Source organism: Pezoporus occidentalis, unplaced genomic scaffold (assembly GCF_034315485.1).
Source record: "Pezoporus occidentalis ecotype Australia unplaced genomic scaffold, CSIRO_AGI_Poc_V1 ctg105, whole genome shotgun sequence".
Classification (NCBI taxonomy): domain Eukaryota; kingdom Metazoa; phylum Chordata; class Aves; order Psittaciformes; family Psittacidae; genus Pezoporus; species Pezoporus occidentalis.
In genome coordinates this window covers 2,360,446-2,381,017 of record NW_026912832.1, presented here as the reverse complement: position 1 = coordinate 2,381,017, position 20,572 = coordinate 2,360,446, and the positions used below count along the sequence as shown (strand labels likewise).

Sequence of the window (20,572 nt, the reverse complement as noted above, 5' to 3'; positions counted from 1 at the left end):
GGAATTAAAATAACTTCTTAACACAAGAAATGGGAAATAATAAGCAATTTCAGGGATCTTGAAAGGGACCACTCTCAGAAATCTGCTGATAATGTCATCTATTTTAGATATTTCTACTTCCCATCACAGTATGCATCTTCACACAATTGTAAAATACATCTCTCAAACCATACATGTCCTTCACTTTTACTTTTTAACACAAAGAATAAAGATTTTAAAATTATTTAAAAAAAACCTAAACAGGATGTATTTAAAATTTCAGGAAAAAAGAGGTTAGAAAAGGAGGCTGGGGTCCCTCTGTTTTATAGGACAAGTCAGTACAGACACTTAAGGAATTTAAAATTTGCCATGTTATCAGAACTGGTACCTCTGAAAGTAACAGCCTCTTTATTAGAAAACATACTAAACACATTCCAGCAGCAGAAACTGCCCTATAAAATCGTGTGATAATGCTGTGAAACTGATTTCTGTATCAGTAGCTCCCTCTTGATGGATGTACTGCCTATGAACTTTTCTGGCTTTGGAAGGATGTCAGCTGTGACTGGTTTTGCTGATGTGCTCACTTTTCACTGAGTAACTTGTCTGAGCCAAATAAACCATTTAAGTACATCACAGATATGACATGGTAACAAGTTTGGAGGGGTGCTATTTGAAAGGAAAGAAAGTTCTGTAAAAAACATATATGAAAAAATAGATCCTAAAATATCTAATACTTTACTTCCTTTGGAAAAGAGGATTTAAAATAAAATCCAAATTCTACCACCCACTATTCAGCCTCTTCCACTAACACGTGATCTGTGAACAGAGTGTATTTTCAAGAATCAATGAGCTAGCAAAATTGACACTGACTCTTGAAATACGTGCTTTTTTGGCACATATAAAACATGGAGTTCAGAATGCTTCCAAGAACACAGTCCCCAGCCACACACCTTATACACTCTTGACTTAGCAGACTGTACAAGTCTGTTTACATTTACAAGATCTAGGGGTCATAAAGTTAAACCAACTTACCCTGTGCCACAAAACCCAGCCATGAACACCATTCTGAGAAAAAATAATAGCTCTTCATTTCAGCTACAGAAATTCCTCTATGATTCATCATCAGAAGAAAAATGTCCACTTTTCCCTTCCTCCGCTCAGAACAAACTAGCCCACGAAGGTAAGAGCTTTCACGTTAATTGAACTTTGTTCCATAAATGCAACAGGTGGCACAAGATGACTTTACAAATGTATTTTCCTCCAGTAATGCCACTGTTCTTGTAATTATCTCTTTAATTATAGTGTTTTCCCCTCATGTCACCACCCTGAATATTTACAGACTGCTGATATATCCAGTGTCTGATACAGTATATCCAGGCTATAGGCTGAAGCCCTAAGCATATACTCACTCATGTTAGGCTTTAACAAGGCAAAGCAAAACTGTTTTTCATGCAGATATTCACAACACTATCTGGAGCCAGTTGTACTGAATTGCTCACTCACAAGTTTAATGTTTTGGTGCAGTTTATCACCTCTGCTATGGATTCACACCCAACTCTCTTCAACTTTCTACTAGAAAAAGTGCAAGGTCATTTCCAGGTAATGGAAGTCTCAAGAGTGGAAATCTCAAATAAATCCCTTTTCAACATGTTTATCCAGCCAGCAAACAAAGGTGTGAATACAGCAAAACAATAAACACAGCCTTACACGCCTAGATTTATCTGGAATGGGAACTAACAGTAATAAAGTTGTAGTGGCAGACTTTAACACTGATCAGTAATCTCAGCATTTACACAGGCTCCAGGCAGGCTTTTGCTATGCTGAAGCCTTCAGCTAGTTAAGTATGTCTGCTATATTCATGTGCTCAGTCTGACATTTCCTGCATCCATATATTCTGCTATCCAGCCTGTAAGCTAGCACCCTGTCCCCATACAAGAATGCCCAATATCCGACAGAAATACTCATAGAACTCTAAGAGAAGATGAACCACACCACGCCCTTAGCAGACACAGAAAATTCAAGAATGCTCTTCCTCTAGACCCCTCTCTACAATTTGTATTGGATTACCCCGGTTGAGGATTAACCAAGTTTTATCTGATTATTTCACTACAGAAGTCTACCAGTATTAGACACCCACATTAGAGTGCTGCCTCACTGTACCTTGTCACAGAACTTCTCTGGGTTGGATCTGAAGAACCCTGGGACATAGACAATCTCCTCATCTACCAATTCATTACATGCCTACAGCATACATGCGAAAGCAAACCACTACAGACCTTTAGTCATCTTCATCAGAAAACCAACCTGAATCCTGTGTGAAAAGATGAAGACTATAGGATGCCTCCAAAGATACTCCCTGTCCATGCTAAGCACAGCACAGACTGAAGACGGATGTCTCTGAAGTCTCCACTTGCCAAACTTGTTTTGCAGCTTTGGGTTCAAGCTGACCTACTGTTCCTGTTTGCTTAGGCAAAGTGAGAAGAGGGAGAATCTGAAAGGATGGTCTGTGAGAACCATGCCAGGAAGCCCATCACAAAGGGCCACAGCAGGTCAGGAGCCTGGGAAATCTCCCCTGCTGATGGGAGGACAGGTGCCCTCACAGAAGACAGCTTAAGCCACAGCTTTTGAGGGCTAAAATCCATCACAAACTGTACAAGTGCCGTCCCACGCGCCTGCAGTTGGAGATGCAGAAGCACACAGAAGTACTATGGTCAGGAATGGATGCAGAGACCATGATGCTGCCTCACATGAGCCTGGGGTACCAGCCTGAGCCCTGCCTGCCCAGGCAGGAGGGACCAGACAGCACTGGTACCTGTTCACGTAAAGATTTCTATATCCAATATTAAATATCTTCACATGCAGGGAAAGGGTGATGTGACAGTGTGCAAACTTGCTCTTGGCAATTTCCAGAGATGCTAATGAAGAGAGAACAAAGCTCTGTAAGACCTGGGACAACAGGACAGAGTGGCTTAGGTTTGTCACAAGAAGAGAGATGCATGCATCATGGGATTTACAGAATCACAAACACATTTACTTTAGAAATACATACTTGCCAAAATTGTAGTTTTACTCAGCATAGCTACAGGACAGAAATGTTCCCAGGCTGCAGTACCTTTCCCCTTCCACAATACAAACCCTTGATCCACCTTTTGTGTACTACTTGGTCTGGAAGTGCCACTGAATGCTAACCAAGGTCTGCTACCAGGAAGGTGGGAAAACTTCAGTCCAAAAGGCCAGAAAATGCCTTTGACCGAAACAATGGAATAATTCTCACTGGATATATACGGTTAACATTAGAAGCATATAATTGCATTCCTACTGTCAACATAAAATGGGTAACAGGAAGAAAAGGAAACAGAATTTTTGCATACTTGAAGACTTCAAAAAGGAAAGGCTGCAACACAATCAAAAGGAGTTTAGGAATAATAAAGATGGGTGGGAGAGAAGACAGACAGCTTCCGACAGAAACATACAGTTTTCTGACTATACACACCTACATATAGTGAAAGGAACCTGTAAGTAAGAGATGGTTGTACAGAATTATAAGATTTATATTAAGGATCTGAGTCTGAAGGAAATTAGGCTAAAATGAGGAAAACTATCTGTGTTAGAACGTGTTCAATATATTAAATCTGTGGTGTTCACCTATGCAGTCAGGGTTTTGCCTATACTTGAAATTAGCTCTAATCCACTCATGAATGGCCAGAAGGCACTCAAAACGTTTAAGTATATATATGTTACAAAATAATTGGTACAAGTGGTAACTTTTATGGTTGCACTTTGAACCTGACTGCACTGTGATTACTATCAAGAGATGGCCGAATCCTACAAGAAGGGAAGACTGAAATTTGAGGAGGCCTTGTTTTGCTTTGCTTTGTAAGACTGCATTCCATGTATTTAAAATATTACTATTTTTTCCTGATTTTTCTTTACTGTGGTTAACAGTAATTAACATGAAAACTTTCTCTCATCTGAGCTGAATAGAATTCATTGTTAAATTTTGATAACTTATTAGTTAGCATTCCTCAAGGTACCAAACCTTGACTTCATGAATGCTCAGAACTGGTAAGTCAGGCACTTCACATTTTCCATGAAAACTTCACATTTTACAGGTTATGGAAAAAAAAAAGACAGGTTATTAAAAAAACCCTTGCATTTTCATTTCAAGCAAAATAGATAGCAAAAGACTCAGTGAGCACAGTACAAAAGAAGGCATGAGCAAAAGAGATCACCAGACAGGCATTTTTTTTCCTTCCTATTTTTTTCTTTTTAGAAAAAACATACCAAGTCATTGTGCATAAAACCAAGAAAGGACTAATTAATTATTGAAAAATCTAACCTTATATCAGCCAGTTAGGGTTAACCTATTTCAGAAAAAAATCCTAACAATATGTAGCTTTACTAAACACAAAAAACATATAATTATCAGTCATACTAACATATTATTACACCACACACTATGTGAAACAAACTTTGAGATTGAAAAGTAAATTTAGTACATTACACTTACAGATCAGAGGCTTCCTGATTTTTTGAGAACAGTTTAAAACATTTTTTGGTGTAATTAGTCAAGTTTTTTAAGAGCTGAGCACTCAGTGAAGTTCTTCTAGAGTTTCAAAGGATGGTTGCTGTAAAGCATTCAAATCTGTGTCAGATCATACACCTGAACTGTGAGGAAAAACAAGATAGCGTGGTTTTCTCCAGTTAGTACTAGTGACAGAAAGTAATAATTATCCACAAATAATACCTAATAAGGACAAAGATATATATTTTTTTAACTGTAATGGTTGCCAATCCCTACATGAGTGTGCTTTGAGAAAAAATACTCATTCCTGCAATTTACATCAGCTGAGAAAATCAGTAACACAAATACTAGGCTTAAATTTAAGTGCAGCATGCTACGTAGATATAAATCACACTATAGTATCACCTATACATTAACCTCACCAGAGCATATTTGTCTTGGGTTATTTCGTGAGTGTCGTCTGCCATGGAAGATTTGGATGAATCTTGGTAGGGTCCTAAAATGACTTTCATGTCCTTCCCTTAAAAGGCGACGTTGAGACATGGATGCGTATCCCTGTATCTTCACCAAAGGAAACAAAAAAACCAGCTCTTCAGAATTACACTCTTCCAACACACTGAAAGATACTCTGATTTTGTTTTTAAATGTCAATGGAACATAAAATTTGTGAAATTCAAACGCTACCAAAAGAGATAAAAATAGGGTACAGATTTAAAGAGCTGGAAATAGGTGCAATGAGGTTATTTGTACTGTATGTGCTTTCCCTCAGAAACCAATACCTAGGTTTTACTAGACAGAAAAAAAGAAAAATCAGTGGTTGTTAGCGGACTGAAAATGCTGAAGTAGTTTCTACAGGAAGCTGTAAGACCCTCTTAGTTTCTAGCATTCTGCACCCAGCAGACGACGGGACATCTTGCCACAGCTTTCAGCCTGCTTTCGGTGTGACTAGTATGAATAAACGAGGCATGGCTTCTCATGTAGGCAGATCAGACATGGCAAATGAAGGTTGTTTTTTTTTTTAAAAAAAAAAGCATGAAACCATCTGGTTTTCAATGTTTCATCCAAAATTAGTGTAGCCAAACTGGCAGTCCTGTGCTGCTCCTGGTGAAGAAAAAAAAAGCCCCCACAGAACATCCAGTTTGTTAGTGCACTCCAGCCATGCACGGCACTACAAAGCCACTGCTCATCCCAAGTAGCTGGTTACACCTCCATGTTTGCATCCTTCTCCTTAATGCGAGGGATGATCAGTTGCTGCAAAGAGATATCCGAGGTTTCTCCTGAAGAAGGGAAAGTTGAATGTCTGTCTTATAAGTTTACGATCTTGCTCAGGAGTTCACAACTTGGCGCTCCGAAGGCAGAATCTCACTTGCTGCATTTCCTACTTCTGAGTCTAAAGGATCCTGTATTCCTCAGGGGCCAGGGCTATGCTGATGCCAGCAAATTAGAAGAAAATACTGTTTTGACTACAGTGTTTTCCATTAGAAACTCCTCCACAGTTTGTTTGTGCTAAGTCAGACTCTCACCATCAATCCATCTCCTCTTCTTCCCCCTGCACTTTTACGGAAGTGAGGATCGAGCTCCTCAAAGGCAAATCTGTTTCCAGAATATGCAAGCAGAAAGGTCTTGCAAAGAAAAACCTGAATCTTCCTGGGAGTTAACAAACTACTAATAGGAAGGAAGGGAGGGGAAATGAATCCCAGGCTTTCTTAAAACATATCAGGAAACCCTACACTGTCTGTTCCCCGTCTCTTTCAATGCAGGAGAGAGGAAACTGATAATGCTGCTTTACTTGGCAGTCAACATTTTCCTCTCAGTTCTGTTTAACTATGTCCTGTAAGGCCACAGATCAGCCACAACCCCAATATACACCATTACAGACATCAAAATGAAGAAATGTTTTGAAATATGGTGTACCAATTATTACACTGAAAGCAGGTAAGTCACACTGATGTAAATATTAAATAACTGATTTCCAAATACAAGTTTGAATATACCTTGTTAACAGAGGAGAATCATTACAAGTTTAGCTGCAAAATGCTCAACTTAAAACATGCAATCACAGGCAAATGTGACAATCTTGAAATGTGATGATCAAGGAAAGTATCGAAATAAATAAGAATTGATGCATTTCATACAAATACCATTTGTTTTCCAAAATCATTGTACTATGCAGGTGGACCACTGCATACTGATTCATCCTGAATCAAAGGCCTACCAAGGTTATGTAAGTAATACAGGAATTAAAAGGAAGGAAGGGAACAGCCTAATGGTGGAAAACCATTGCCACATTACTGTATACACATTGCCACTGTACTGTATACTGAGGATTCAAGCAAAAGAGGAACTGAAGTAACATGCAGTGTCCATATTAGACAAAACTCCACATTTTGTTTGTGCTGCTCATCACTGGGGGACACAAAGCAGCAGTTCTGGTTTGAAATAGGACAACAGTAGCACCCACAGAGACAACACTGCAGCCTGTTCCTTGCTGCTGACCTGTGGCAGATTGCCAGCCATCAGAGCTTTCCTCCTGCCTAGCAAGCTACTACTTGTTTGGGGCTTTTGGGCCACACCAGCCTCATGACCAAAGGATCCAGTCTGACAAATGGGTGGGATGCTGATGAAACCACACATCTTCCAGCAGCCAAGCCACCAGCTTGAGGTAGACTAGATGAGAGGAAATTACCTCAATTTGTGCTAGGGGAGGTTTAGACTGGATATTAGGAAAAACTTCTTCACTGAAAGGGTTGTCAAACATTGGAACAGGCTGCCCAGGGAAGGTGGAGTCACCAACCCTGGAGGTATTTAAAAGATGTATAGATGTGGCACTTAGGGACATGTTTTAGTGGTGGACTTGCCAGTGGTAGGTTAAAGGCGGGACTTGATGATCTTAAAGGTCTTTTCCAACCCAAATGATTCTATGATTCTGTGAAAAGTGACTCTTTGTCCAAGTGGTGTTTTGAGTGTGTGGTGATGCTTGTGGCACACTGTGGAAACCTCATCAACAATTTGTGACTATTACGATTATTACAATAAAGCAAAGGACATTCTCCTTGCTTTCTTTCATATATCAACTACAAGCAGAAGACTGATGACTTGAGTTGTAAAGTTGTTAAGTACACACAATCCTACTGAAAGCCAGCCATTAGCTACATCCCTGTTCACAGAACAAGCTTTTAATCTTCTTTCGAGTACTCAAATTTGTGCCTAGAAGCAAAGAAATTAATCACAACAATGGCTATGGTGGTGCGCAATCAGAGGAAACAGATGGTCTAATGCAGTGTTTTCCAAACAGAAGCAGCCTCTATCTCTAGGAAAATAATCTGAATATTTTCCTTTGCTGTTGGCATTACTATAACAAAAGCTCCTATTAGAAGGATTTCTTCTGTGCTCTGTATGTATCAGAAAATTACATAGCAGTTTAAAGACAGCAATATTCTTTGAGTATTAGTTGCCAGAACCAGCTAGACTGTACCTATCTCCTCTTTCACATCACACTGAATGGGTAACACCTCCACAATTATCTTTAAATGACTGCAGACAGCCTGATGGAATCAATAAAATTGTGGCAATGAAACAGTGTTTATTTTATTCATGCTTCATTTCCAGGTCTGACTGCAGGCATAGGGCTGCACATTGACAACAGCAGCAGCCACACTGACTTACAACTGCGTACTCTCCCTGATTCTTCCTTTCATTCTCAGGGCTCTCATAATATTTTAATACAACAACTTCAAGTTTTCTTGGGAATCACTAAATTAAGGTGCCATGACTTTCATAATTTCTTGGGTGTTTTCACTGTTCCTTTCATCTCTCTGTTTGTCCAGGAGGCCTTGTCTTTATGGAACATTTCAAACACCCTGCTGTGATATTTCCTCCAAATCCTATCATTTATAAGCCCTTCCTTATAGCCTCACATTCACTGTGATGCTGAAATGTTCACATTAGAGGACCACGTATCCCTCCTAACTGTACAGTGCTTTGGTGTTTCTTCTGTATTTCTTCACTCTTCAACACAAGTTACTCTTTGTATCTGCTGATCAGCCACTGCCACTGGTGCTGGTGTTTCTCCCTAATTGTAAACGCCATTTTTTTAGAGGAAAGAGTGCATTTCTCAGATCAGAAAACATGGCACCTCTCATGCCTGGCACTTCAAGATCCCACCATGCACACATCACTCAGTAATCCACCTGTGAGATCTGTATCTACTACTCATCAGGTCTTTTCCCGTGGAGTTCCAGCAGGGAGGAGCTTCTGCTCTTCAGTATCAGAAGTGCCACCACATCCCCCATAAGAACCCAGAGCGCTGCAGGAGAGGTTTTGCATGAAGAATATAAAAGGTTATGAAAACTATACGGGGAATTGCATATAACATGAACATATGCTGAGCTCAGAAAACTGTTTCTTGGACCAGTTTCTAAACAACAAATATATAAGGGTACAAACAAGGTAAATCTCATGGTCTTTTAAAAAAGGTACAATTGCCTGTGTATCTTTCAACATCAGCACAATCACAATAACAGTGGAAATTAAATGAGGAGGAAGAAAAAATGTTGTTTAGATGTTGCAGTTTAAAGCATACTTCACCTATTTTCTCTGCACACATTTATGTTGTTCAGAGCGGAAGGCTAAATTGGACTCATGGTATGTTATTGAACAAAACAATCCTCTCGCACACACTGAAATATAACACACAAGCTACTTCTAATCTGAAATGTAATGTGCTTTATGCAGTTTAACACCCATATACTATAACAAGGTAGCACTGATTGCTGTTTATGGCTAGTCCTGAACTTTCTTATAACCCTACATAGCTGTTTAATTATGGCAAGTTACTTGTGTTGATTTTTAAAATTAAAACCAAGTTAATAGAGATAATCCATGCCAGAGGCTAGTCACTAAGCTAAAACAGTAAACAGTCAGCCAGAGGCTTTAAACAAAAAAATAAAGTGTAGCTGATACGTTGAAGACACAGGACTTGGTATTTTTACATCCACAAATTCCACAGGGCTCTTGTTCAGGGATAATGCTAAGAGAAAACCTGTCTGAAAACCTGAGAAATAAATAATCATTCCATGAATGTTCTAGTATTCTTTAAATAAAATCCTTTTTCAATATGGATGAGATAAAGTTCAGGTATAACCTTTTTTTAGATACTTCTTAGAATTGGCTAGGTGAGCTTATGTTTCACTTTCAGGCTATTCTGTCAGAACATTCTCTCTAACAAAAAGTTTAGAAGGTTTAGAAGGGTCTCCCATAGTGTAATTTAGAGAATTTATGAACTGAAATAACATTTAATAAAGTACCATAACATATAAGGAGAAGCTGGGGTGGAGAGAAATCTCAGATATGAATGAAGCCATATCCTGGTAAATCTAAAAGCTTTTAAAACAAACTCAGTAGCTCCCCAAAACATAGACAGTGATAAACATTCTCAGTATTTTGATATTGAAAGATTAGGAGTTAAAAGAATTATTTAGTTTCACGAGAAATCTACACAGAAGACCTGAATTAAGTTACAAGAGTGAATTAGGTTAGTTGTCCAAGCTTAATCCTAACTGAATATGTCTGCTGAGAGACAAACCATGATTGTAATAAGCATCAGCTGAATATAAGTAGATCAGGACTGAGATAAATGGACAGCTTGCATTCTATTTATATGTGCACATTATGCTGCAGAACCACAGCTGCCAGTCTTTCTTTAAACCAATCTCTCTCTCTCTCAAAAAAAAAAAAATTAAAGCCTAAAGTCAATACAGAGCATTTAATAATTTAAATGTACAATAAGAAACAAGAATTGCAAGAAATTAGAGTTTCAATATTCTGCAAGAGTTAATATTTGTCAAGATAACAAAAAGTTTTTAAAGCCTAACATCTATCCCTCTAATTTAAGTAACCTTATATTCCATGTCTGAATTTCCTGAGGCTCAGCAATAAATTTGACCTATCTCCAAAAGAACAAGTTCCTCCACCATCAGTGTTAGAAAATACTTAGAAAGTCACAATGGATCAAAGGAATAACTAGAGGAAAACAGCTCTTTATGACCAGCCAAGCAAAGTGAGGTTTAACATCTAACACAATACAGCACTTCTAGTTTGTCCTTTAATGTAGGTCCTTTAACTTCTGAAGGCAGCTAGCAATCGATTTCAAAACTTCAGAGATGTTGTGGGAAGAAGTAAGGAAACTGCACTGATGCTGGTGAAGATCAGGAGGCCAGAACATGGGAAAAGCCTGATTAGCACCTAGTGCCAATCCAAAACTGCAGGTAAAAGCTACTATGGTATTGGAGCTAATTAAGCATCTACCACCACTGGTTCACTTTACTTAAATTCTGTATGGTAAAATGAAATGGCAAATGGCAATTGCAGGCTGGGATTGAGCAGGTTTGTCCTTTTGGCCAGAAGTGAAAGCATGTAAGAACAGGAATCTGTTCAGATTAGGAAGCTCCTGGGAATTTTCAGTCCTATGCTTGATATGGCTCCAACCTTTTGCCCAACCACATCATCTCAGCTCCGTGCTCAGCACCCAGCTGCTGCTGCTGTGAGCACAGTGCAAGGGAGGAGATGATCATGGCAGGTGGCGGGCCTGTAAAAGGCATTTTTGTAGCAAGAGAAGGAGAATGAAAGCGATGAGAGACCTTCAATGTCACTGCATACCTGTGACTGCACCATGTGAGTCACTGCCAGGGGAAGCTACTAATGTAAACCAGATTAAAAAATTAGCAGCAAAAGAAGTGGCTTAATTTGGTTTATCAAATATAGTTTTAATTTGCAATGTCCCACAAAGATACTACAATTTCAAGCACATTGGCCATTCCCTGCATGAACACCCTGGGACATAGTGGTCATTCCCATCACGTGCCAGATACATCTACATAAATAATAACCAAATTAAAAGGCTGTGGTAAGTCCTTTATACTTTAAGTTATGATAGTGGAAGCTCTGCTCAAAAAGTCACCTGCACCTGTGTGTATACATATGTCTATACAGATCTACATAAATACATATAAAAAAACAAAAATGAGTAATACATGCAGTCAGCAACAGCAACTGACTTTCCAGCAAACAACTTTGTACAGAATTAGCTGGGGAAGAGAATGACAAAATTCTATGCTGAAAGAAATTTTGTAGGATTTTTGAATACTTGAATTATCCTCAAAAGAGAGCTATAGTTCAAATGTTGTATCTTTTAACTACTACAGCAGGTACACAGTGCTTTCTCATCAGACTGACTTCTGGCAGAAGCAGCCAGAGAGGAAAAAGATATTTGTATGCATTCACACTATGGCCAGATACTGCTGCTTTCCTCAGCTGGGTCTGCCACATTTGAGACTAGTGATCAGCTCACTAATGAAATCTGCACTTCCCCAATTTCTCTACAGGAGATAGAGTGACCTTTTGCACCCCTTACGAACATGTTTCTCAATTGCCCACAAAGGCTGATTTTCCTTAGGTTGAGAACACTGAAAACTCCATGATTACATGAGTAGTTTTCAGAAGGTCTGTTCCTGAAGGCAATACCTTCGGCAATTACAGAATGTGGAATATGGAACAGTCTGCTGCTAGATCTATGCATCTAGACTGCTCCCAGCAGGGAGGGGCCTAGGAATAACTTGTGGTGTTCTCAATAATTTGATGTATGCAGTGGAAAATGACTGCTGTGCACCTACATAAATAGGTGACAAAGTCTTTCTGTGCTACTGCAGGCCAGAAATACATTTTCAGCCTTTGGTCTCTGCTGTCATAATTTCCTTCCTCTGAAAATTGTTCTCTGTTGCCATGTGCTTTGTACCCAAGGGATCCTGTGCTCAGCTCTCACATCTTCTCTGTCAGACTTTAATTTTTTTCCACATTTCACAATCCTCCTTCTTTAGTCTCTTCACGAATGGGGTATTAATAAAGCAAAAGAGTTTTCAGTTGAGTAGCTGCTTTGAAATCCTTCTGCATGCACTGTTAACACCAATTACAAACTTAGATGGCAGTAATCCACTCGGCACAAAAGAAACAGTGCTATTAATAATACTTCACAAAGCTGGTATGCCACTATAAGTAATATCTTTCAGGGACCTTTCAGAAATGCTTTAAAAATCTATAGGCTGTAAGAACCTAATACAATTTTTGTCTGACTATTGTTAGGATGCAGCACAGTAGGTTTTCTACTGCAACTTTCTGAAATGGCCATAGGGGTAAAGGAGTGATAAATCACATAAATGTTTGGAGAATGAATGAGATTTTCATAATATTAATGAACAAAAAAAAATTTATGAACTGCTCATTTTGATGTTTGCTCATGTAGGCCTCCAGCAAAATGGAATTTTCCCCGTGTACAGATAAGCATACTTAATTGAACAGGAATGAAGGGAGTTACTTGATGGGACATTCGCCAGTTTACTAGACAAAGTTTTAGTCTGCTCATAGTTAGTTTGCCTCATTCTGCTTATCAGCTAGTCAGTTCTAATAGATATATTTCGATTACAGCAAGTAGATCTAAACAGATAGTGAGAGAGAGACCAAAGTCTTTATGTCATCTGAAACGGCAAAGGACTAGAATAAGTTTGTGTTTAAGTTTAAAAATGAAAAGCTCTTTGACAACTAAGAATCGATAGACAACTTTCTTCTGAAAAAGTAAAAAACAAACAAACAAACAAAAAAAAGACCAAAAAAAAAAAAAAAGGCTGTATGATACATGGTTACTGTGGCTGTAATTCTTGGAAAGACTTAAAAACTCATTCCATCTATAGTGTTTCCTCAGCAAGCGCCAACACTGAATACAGCCACAATCACACAGGCACTTTGCTCAACCTGACTCCGTACTGCTGCCAAAGCAAGGATTCCAATAACTCTCCCAGTAACTTCTTCCTCTTGCTTCCTTGGGTCATTTGCACTTGTGCACATGGTGAATTATACATGGATATGTTCCAAGTAGGATAAGCAGGACATGGACACACGATGTGGCTCTTGTGTGAAGAAGTCTATAACCCTGACAAGCAATGAGGCAGGTGGGAAGCTGCTGAAATTATAAATATCTGTTGATTTCCAGGTTGGGCATACTTTTTAATGATCATGTCCTAAAATGAGCGCTGCAAGCTGTGCTTGTCTCTTTTGGATTCTTCAGCAGAGATCTTCACATAATTTAATAAAACAGTACTACTGATTACTATTTATGGCTATATGCTTAGAACCCAAATAAAGGCACAATGGGTAAATTGTATCATTGGAGTTACAATCTCCAAATAAATTATTACATAAAAATGTGTTGAAAGTCACTGAAGATTTAGTGAATTAAATATATGAAGTATAAATAGTCAGTGATTAAATCATGGCTCCTCTTGACATAGTTATACAACATGAAAACACCGTGGGAAATAACATTGCTAATACGGAAGTTATTAAGAAAAAATCAAGCCATATTATAAATTTAAAATTGTAGTTTATATATGAATAAAATATTAACAAACCCAGATAATTTTAAGTAGTATGACCTAGAAGCCTTCATAAAGTCACTGTGTTTTGACCTATTAAAGATCCATTTAGAGAGAACAGCAAAATCTTTTGCTCTGCCACAACGGCACTGAAGTGCATGTATGCTTTGCTGCAAAGGTTTTAGCTAGGGGAAGGTTTCAACACTGCAAGCTGCCAACAAATTCCACCAGCCAGCCAGGCAACAGGTCCTATGTAACTTGCCCATGTACCCATACATGCAGGAGACTCCTGAAACGTCTCCATTCTGGAACATCTGCATCCTTGGAGGTATTTGAGACTCAACTAAGCATATCCATAATAAATAGTTTGGCTTAGAGCTGGTGGTTGGTCTTGATGACATCAAAGAAGTCCTTTCCAATCTAAATTATTCTATGACCATCTTGTCCATTTAGCTCCCTCACTGTTATCCATTGCGTTCACTATTTTGATTCCCACAGAGAAAAAAGGATTTTCAGTGCTTAATTTTATATTGGTTGTTTCAATTTCCCAGTGAATTAATAATTTAGCAGAATTTCTCTTCCTCAGTTTAGAGTTATGTGAAGAGGCCAGGTGGTAAAATAAAATATTAAATTATTTACAAGTTGTGCACACATGCAGGCAGATAAATGTTGTAGCATTATATATTTAACAGTTCTTAGAAAGTACAAAAACTATAACAGCCAAACTCCTTTGTCAAAGGGGCGAAAAGTAGTCTTCAAGTCTGTGTTACTATTTTTAGACATTAAAATGAACTAAAGCAAATGTATTTTAGGTAGATCTGAAGTCTGTACAAACTTCAGAGCTACCAAAGTAAGCAGTTTCTGGCTGCAAATGAAGGAGTCTATATTTCCCTGTTGGCAGAATTTTTCAAGAAAGGCAATTAAAAACCTGCTCCATGTTTTAGCAGGATGGAATTGTATAAATCACAAATGTGCAGAACTTTCAAATGCTGGCAGCTGACCAGGTCATCACAGAATAGGAGAATAAATTATAAATTAGTTTATACAGATTTATATGAATTTTATATGACTACATGAATTCATTTATATGACAGTGCTACAAAACAGCAAACAAATCCTAAATCTTCAAGCATCCAATTACCAATGCTATTCAGTTTCCGTAAATGAAGGACTATGGCTTCTCATTTTGGTGCTCTGAGAAATAAAGAGCTAAGAAATATTAAACTCTTGAATTTTTATAACTCCAAATAACCTCTACACATGATGAAGACAAGTCAGTGAACAGAATTCCTCATAATTCACCCTTTCTAAATGTATTTACTGTCTTACACATGCAGCTGAACAACCTCTTTCAATCAAAATTTAACCAGAAATAGGTTTGAAAAGATGGAGACAAGTTTGAAGTACCATCTTCTGAATATTTACTACAAAGTAACCACGATACAGAACAAAATATCGCTCTTTTTCCCTGTAATTTCACTTTTTTCTTGAGAACTGATTTAAAAGATATTTCTTTCTTAATGCCCACATACTTTACACAAAGACCTTCTGTTAAAATTCATCTGGCTATATGACCCTCTCTTTCCCCCAAATGCATACAGACAGACATAGTCATTAAAGGATTGGCTGAACAAGATCTCCTTTCTTTTCTGATAGGGGCCCCCTCTAACAAAGGACTTCGGAAAGTAGTCATTATTGCTAGGCACCGGGTGATGCAATCCTTTACAGCAGTCAATATTTAGGGTCTGCTTCCTCTATGTCCTGACAAATAGCCACAACTCTTATCCCCACTGTATTAATATCCTTCTACCCTCTGGTTTTCAGAAACTGTTATGGCTTGTCATTGGGTTTAAGTTCAGCAGGAACTCCTTGGAGCGTCTGATACAAGCTCCACCATACCCATAAGGTAGCTTCCTACCCATAAAATGTGTAGAGCTCGTAAGCTGTGTTGTAACAACAGTGAGAGGAAAGCATGCCCAGCCTCAGGGCTTGCCACAGAAACCCAGGAACTTACTCCTTCCCCTCATGCAAACCTCTGCCTCCTGTCACCAGTAGAAAGAACACCAGGTGTGTTTTAAACATACTTGTTTAAAAGGTGTGAAGAATTTTTCAAAATAGTTAGGATAAGTGGTGCCATATAAAATGTAATTTTTGCTACCTTTTACAGCCATGAAATTATATTTTGTGTAAAAACAGAGTAAGATATCACATCTTAAAGGGCAGTAGTCTTCAGCTACAGGCAGGTGAGAGAATGAGCAGAAATGTCACGTCTTTCTAATTCAAGCAGCATGGAAGACTAAACCTGACACTACACCCACTGAAATGAGCATCAAGATATTTGGTAAGCTCAAAATTAATTAATTTGAACCCTGACAGAGGCATGCATTACATCAGTCCAGAAACTGGCTTTAATGGGCAGTGGATCCATGCAGATTTCTGCAGAAATCAAGTGCTGTAACAAACAGATCAAGAAACATATCTCTGCTTTGCCAGCCAACGAATCAGCATCCATAATATTCTACCATGAAATACCCATTTCAGATTTGAGGTTAACTAAGACAAGTAAACTTCTAACGAGATGACTGCACTTGACTCAGTCACTCAGGAAACAGAAATTATGGGAGATGGTCACAGAGCTTCACCATTCTCCTCTGAATCAACTGCAGAGCACTAGTGAAGGGACAGTCCTACCCCATCCCTGATTCTCCAGTGCCAGCCATAGCCATGTGTGCCCACTGCTGCCCTGGTATCAGCTCAACCAACCATAGGGTGAGGCAGGGCTGCTTACAAATATGACAGTAAGCACACTTCTCTCCATGATTCTATGAATACCTCAATTAAATGGAATCAGGGCTAAGAGAACTGATGTGCTTACGGAAGCATCTTTTCTCTATGCTGCAATCAGTCAGAGCATTCACTAGTGTTTTGGCACTAGTAGAGCTCCTTCCACACCTCTGTCATGTTATCTAGGGGTAGGCTGGGAAGGTATTTCACAATAAATGTAAATGGATCATAAGGCCAAGAGTTCCAAAAGAGCAAACTTCATCTGCATAAAGCCAAATGAGGCCATTATTTTCCAATATTCCGAATATTCACAATCAAGTACAGTGTAATACCACACTTGCACTCATGAAAAGGTACGTCCAATCCTAACATTTTTTTAAGAAAGTACAAAGTCGTATGTAAGTTATTAATTGTTCTTGCTGAGACAACTGATAGCCAGATAATGCAAGCAAAAATTACATTACAACAGGCCAAAAAGAATATATAGCCTCTAACTACGAAATGGAGCTGATTTTTCATACAGGATAATCTTCCCAACTGAACAACTTTTGAATTGAACAGTGTTGGGCAATTATTTCAGCATGCAAGCACTTCCATTACTTTGAGTATGCTATAGTTTTTCAATCATGCATCCTGACAGTTTTATAAAAGAAAATCAGGTTCTTTCCATAACTTATTATGCTGTCTCTGTGAGCTGTCTTCTGATAGGATCATGATTTATTTCTTTTTCCAGCAAAGTCTAATGTGTCTAGCCTGTTTTCAGAATTTAAAGAAAGAACAATTTCAGATAATAATTTGATTATTCAGATGCATTTTATGCTATTTTTACAATATAAGATAGCCTCTTTTTCACAGGCTTACATGATTCTGAATATGGTGTCTAGAAATAAAATACACATTATATTTGCAGTCACAAGAATATTAAAGTCTCCTTTACTTCAACAATACCATTTTGCTAATTACTACTAGTCATAAATTTCCAGCATTTTTAACTGATTTTATTTTTGCTACATGAAATTATTTTTGCCCCTGCCAAAAAAAAAAAAAAAAAGTTTTTTTCCAATTAACATTTCTCATCAGTTGGTTGAAATTTTGCTTTTAATTATAAACCATATTATAATAAAAAAAAAAAATCATTGACATTTGCTTTCTTCTTTTTTGCTGTTAGCTTTGGCAGAAAACTGCCTTCTCATTACAAACATGGCTAAAGCTGTAATAAAGAAAGCATTTTAATCCACATACTGAGGGCAAATGGGGCAAAGGAGGTTCTTGCAAAATGTTTTTGAATCAACTCTTCAGAAAGCTTCAGAAATCAAAAACTTTACTAAAAATGGTTAGTTTGGGGTTTGGGTTCTATTTTCATTTCAAGTGGCCTGATTTATTAGGTAGCAATAATGTCGTTTATTGCTAGCAGTCAAACTACTGCTTGACATTAGGAACTTTTGTTTTGGGATACTGCAGTTTTGTTGACCAACCATCAACATCTGTCAGAGCCTAACAAGCTAACCAAATGTTGACTCTACAATGTACAAAGCCACAATTCTGCATTAATCATTGTGAAATGTGAAGTTTTATGTCATTTCCAAACAATTTCTCAAAAAAAAAACCAATCCCAACAAAAACAAAACCCAACCCTTACAAAGATGAAAACTGAAACATTGAGCAAAATTGTTATTTCTTATCTCACTGTTCATAACATAATTCAGTTGCTTACTGATAGAAGCAACTGAGGCGAAGAACATGAAGAACAAGACTAGGTAACAGCCCTGGATATCCTGGTTTACCTACAGTTACCTACAGTCATAATCACCCAGAGGCCACACAGGCTACCTCTGGACGAGACAACACAAGGGTGATTGCTGTTTCCCCAGGCTCCCACCCTAGCCATAGCCTGACTTTATTGGAGGGAGAGACACACAAGTGCCAAACCATCCCTTGCCCTGTTGCCTCCCATCCCACCCTATCCCTAGGAAAGGAAACCCAGGCAACTGAGCTGGGCAGGAACCACAACAGGACTCACTCCTCAACAAGCAGAGGACCAGACTTGCCAAAAGATATGGTGGGCACGCACCCCTTATTCTTCCAAAGTAAGAGCAGGCATAGCTAGAAAAACTGCTTAAGGCCACTGATGACACTGTGCAGTGATGGGTCTGACCTTATTTCTTGCCAGGAATGTTTCTCCCTCCAATTCCACCACACTTGTCTGACGTTTCCTTTTTTTGCTGTGTTGAATACAGATAACAAGTTACTTGAGGCAGGGAGCTGTCGAGTGCAGTATAGCTCATCTGCAAAGGGCTTGGCATGCTGTGCGGTGCCATACCCAGTAACAAAAATAGAGCAGAGCAGATGACTAGCCTTTAAAACAAACACGCATTCATTTAATCATAGCTTAATAACTTACCAATTCATTGCCTAATGCGTTATCAGCAACACTACAAGCTTTGACCCTCAAAAAATTCCTTTCTGAAGGCACAAATAATTCAAACTAAGCTTTTTTTCCTCCTAAGTATTTTGTGAAAGCAATAGTAATTTTCAAAGGCTGAGATCTTCAGTATTAATGATGTTATAAAATTAAACCTGATACTTCTAATAATTTCTTCCTGAAAACTTCACACTCCAGTAAACAGCAGCCAGTGCAGCAGTGTGTGGAGCTCTCTGAGCTCAATGGGACAAAGGGCTCCTGACAGGCAGGGTGGCCCACATAGCCCCAGACAGGCAATGTGGCAGGGTCTGCAGGGGGCAGCCCCACAGAGGCTATTGAACAAAGATAATCCCCACATGACTGCCCCACTGATCAGCACCTGATCTGCTGCCCGGAGCAGGAAACAGAACGGTTAGGAAAAAGTAGACAGTGAGTATATAAGTTATCTTGCTTCTTTTTCTTCCTTGTGAATCTTTAAACCTGAATACTATATCCTGCATTTGATCCTATTTAATGTCATAGGGCTAACCCACTATACCAGCCATGCATCATACATCCCACATGTCACAGAACCTTGCAGACTGGTTGTCAAACCAGCAAGGCTGCCAGTCCAGGATGATGGAGATACTGAGTGAGTGGGAAAGCTCCTCTCTCTCGTATCACCGCCTTCTCCTGCTTTCCTTCTCAGGCAGGACACACACCAGAGAGCCACCAGCCACACCACAGCTCAGGCAGTGCCCACGTGCAAAAGGTCAGGAGCTACTTGGTGGGAAAGAATGAGAGAGGAACTCCCGAGGGAACATGGGGGAATAGGAGGGGCTTCTCCATGATGTGAGTGCCAAATGGTAACACCCAGATCCCTTCCTGCCTTGGCAGGCGCACATTAAGACTGTCTCAAATACCTGTATTTCCCTTCAAACTACTCTCAGATCTCCCTAAACTCTCACCCACCTCAGGGGATAAAAATTCATATCCTGCCTGTTCTCATCAGCTCTGATAAGGGTTCCCTGCAGCATCATATAAATGTCTGGCAGAGTCTTTACTGAATTCAGTCCTAAACCACTACCCTAAAAGAACCATTGTGGGGGAGTGAGAGGGTGTTTAAAAATAATGTCAAATAAAGTCCAGAGTAATTATCTGTTTCCATGTTTTAAAAGGCAGGTGGTAGGATGCAGAAAAGTTTGTTCCCTATTCTCTGAAGGCTGAATGGGAGCTGTCAGTACTATTTTTACTTAGATAACTGCTAAGCACACTGCGCAAAATTACCAGCATAGTGCTTCATGCATACCTTCACTCTCCTGACACAAAATGTGTGGCAGCCCTCTGTGCCATCCAGCTGTTACCAGACCCTTTTAAGGCCCTCTTAGATCTTAAAAAATGTAAACAATTGCTTTGAAAAACACCTCCACCTGCCACATAGAAATACTTCATCTTCTGTCT

At 38.9% G+C, this 20,572-nt stretch overlaps 1 protein-coding gene across 13 annotated transcripts in view; it reads right to left on the bottom strand.

The window, feature by feature from the left end:
* The window catches only part of MCF2L (MCF.2 cell line derived transforming sequence like), a 155,788-nt gene that overhangs the window by 88,475 nt on the left and 46,741 nt on the right, over window positions 1-20,572 (bottom strand). The window contains exon 1 of one of the 13 annotated variants that reach the window (XM_062619748.1): window positions 18,759-18,901. The exons of 7 other annotated variants lie outside the window; for them this stretch is intronic. Coding sequence is in view for 2 of the 6 variants with exons in the window: in XM_062619687.1 (XP_062475671.1) it covers window positions 4,927-5,047 (121 nt within the window). In the remaining 4 variants the exon portion in view is untranslated. Of the gene's footprint in view, window positions 1-2,283; window positions 2,526-4,926; window positions 6,759-13,306; window positions 13,417-18,758; window positions 18,902-20,572 lie in introns of those variants that run through there. 5 more of the 13 variants (XM_062619757.1, XM_062619687.1, XM_062619764.1 and 2 more) reach the window with 5 other exon arrangements.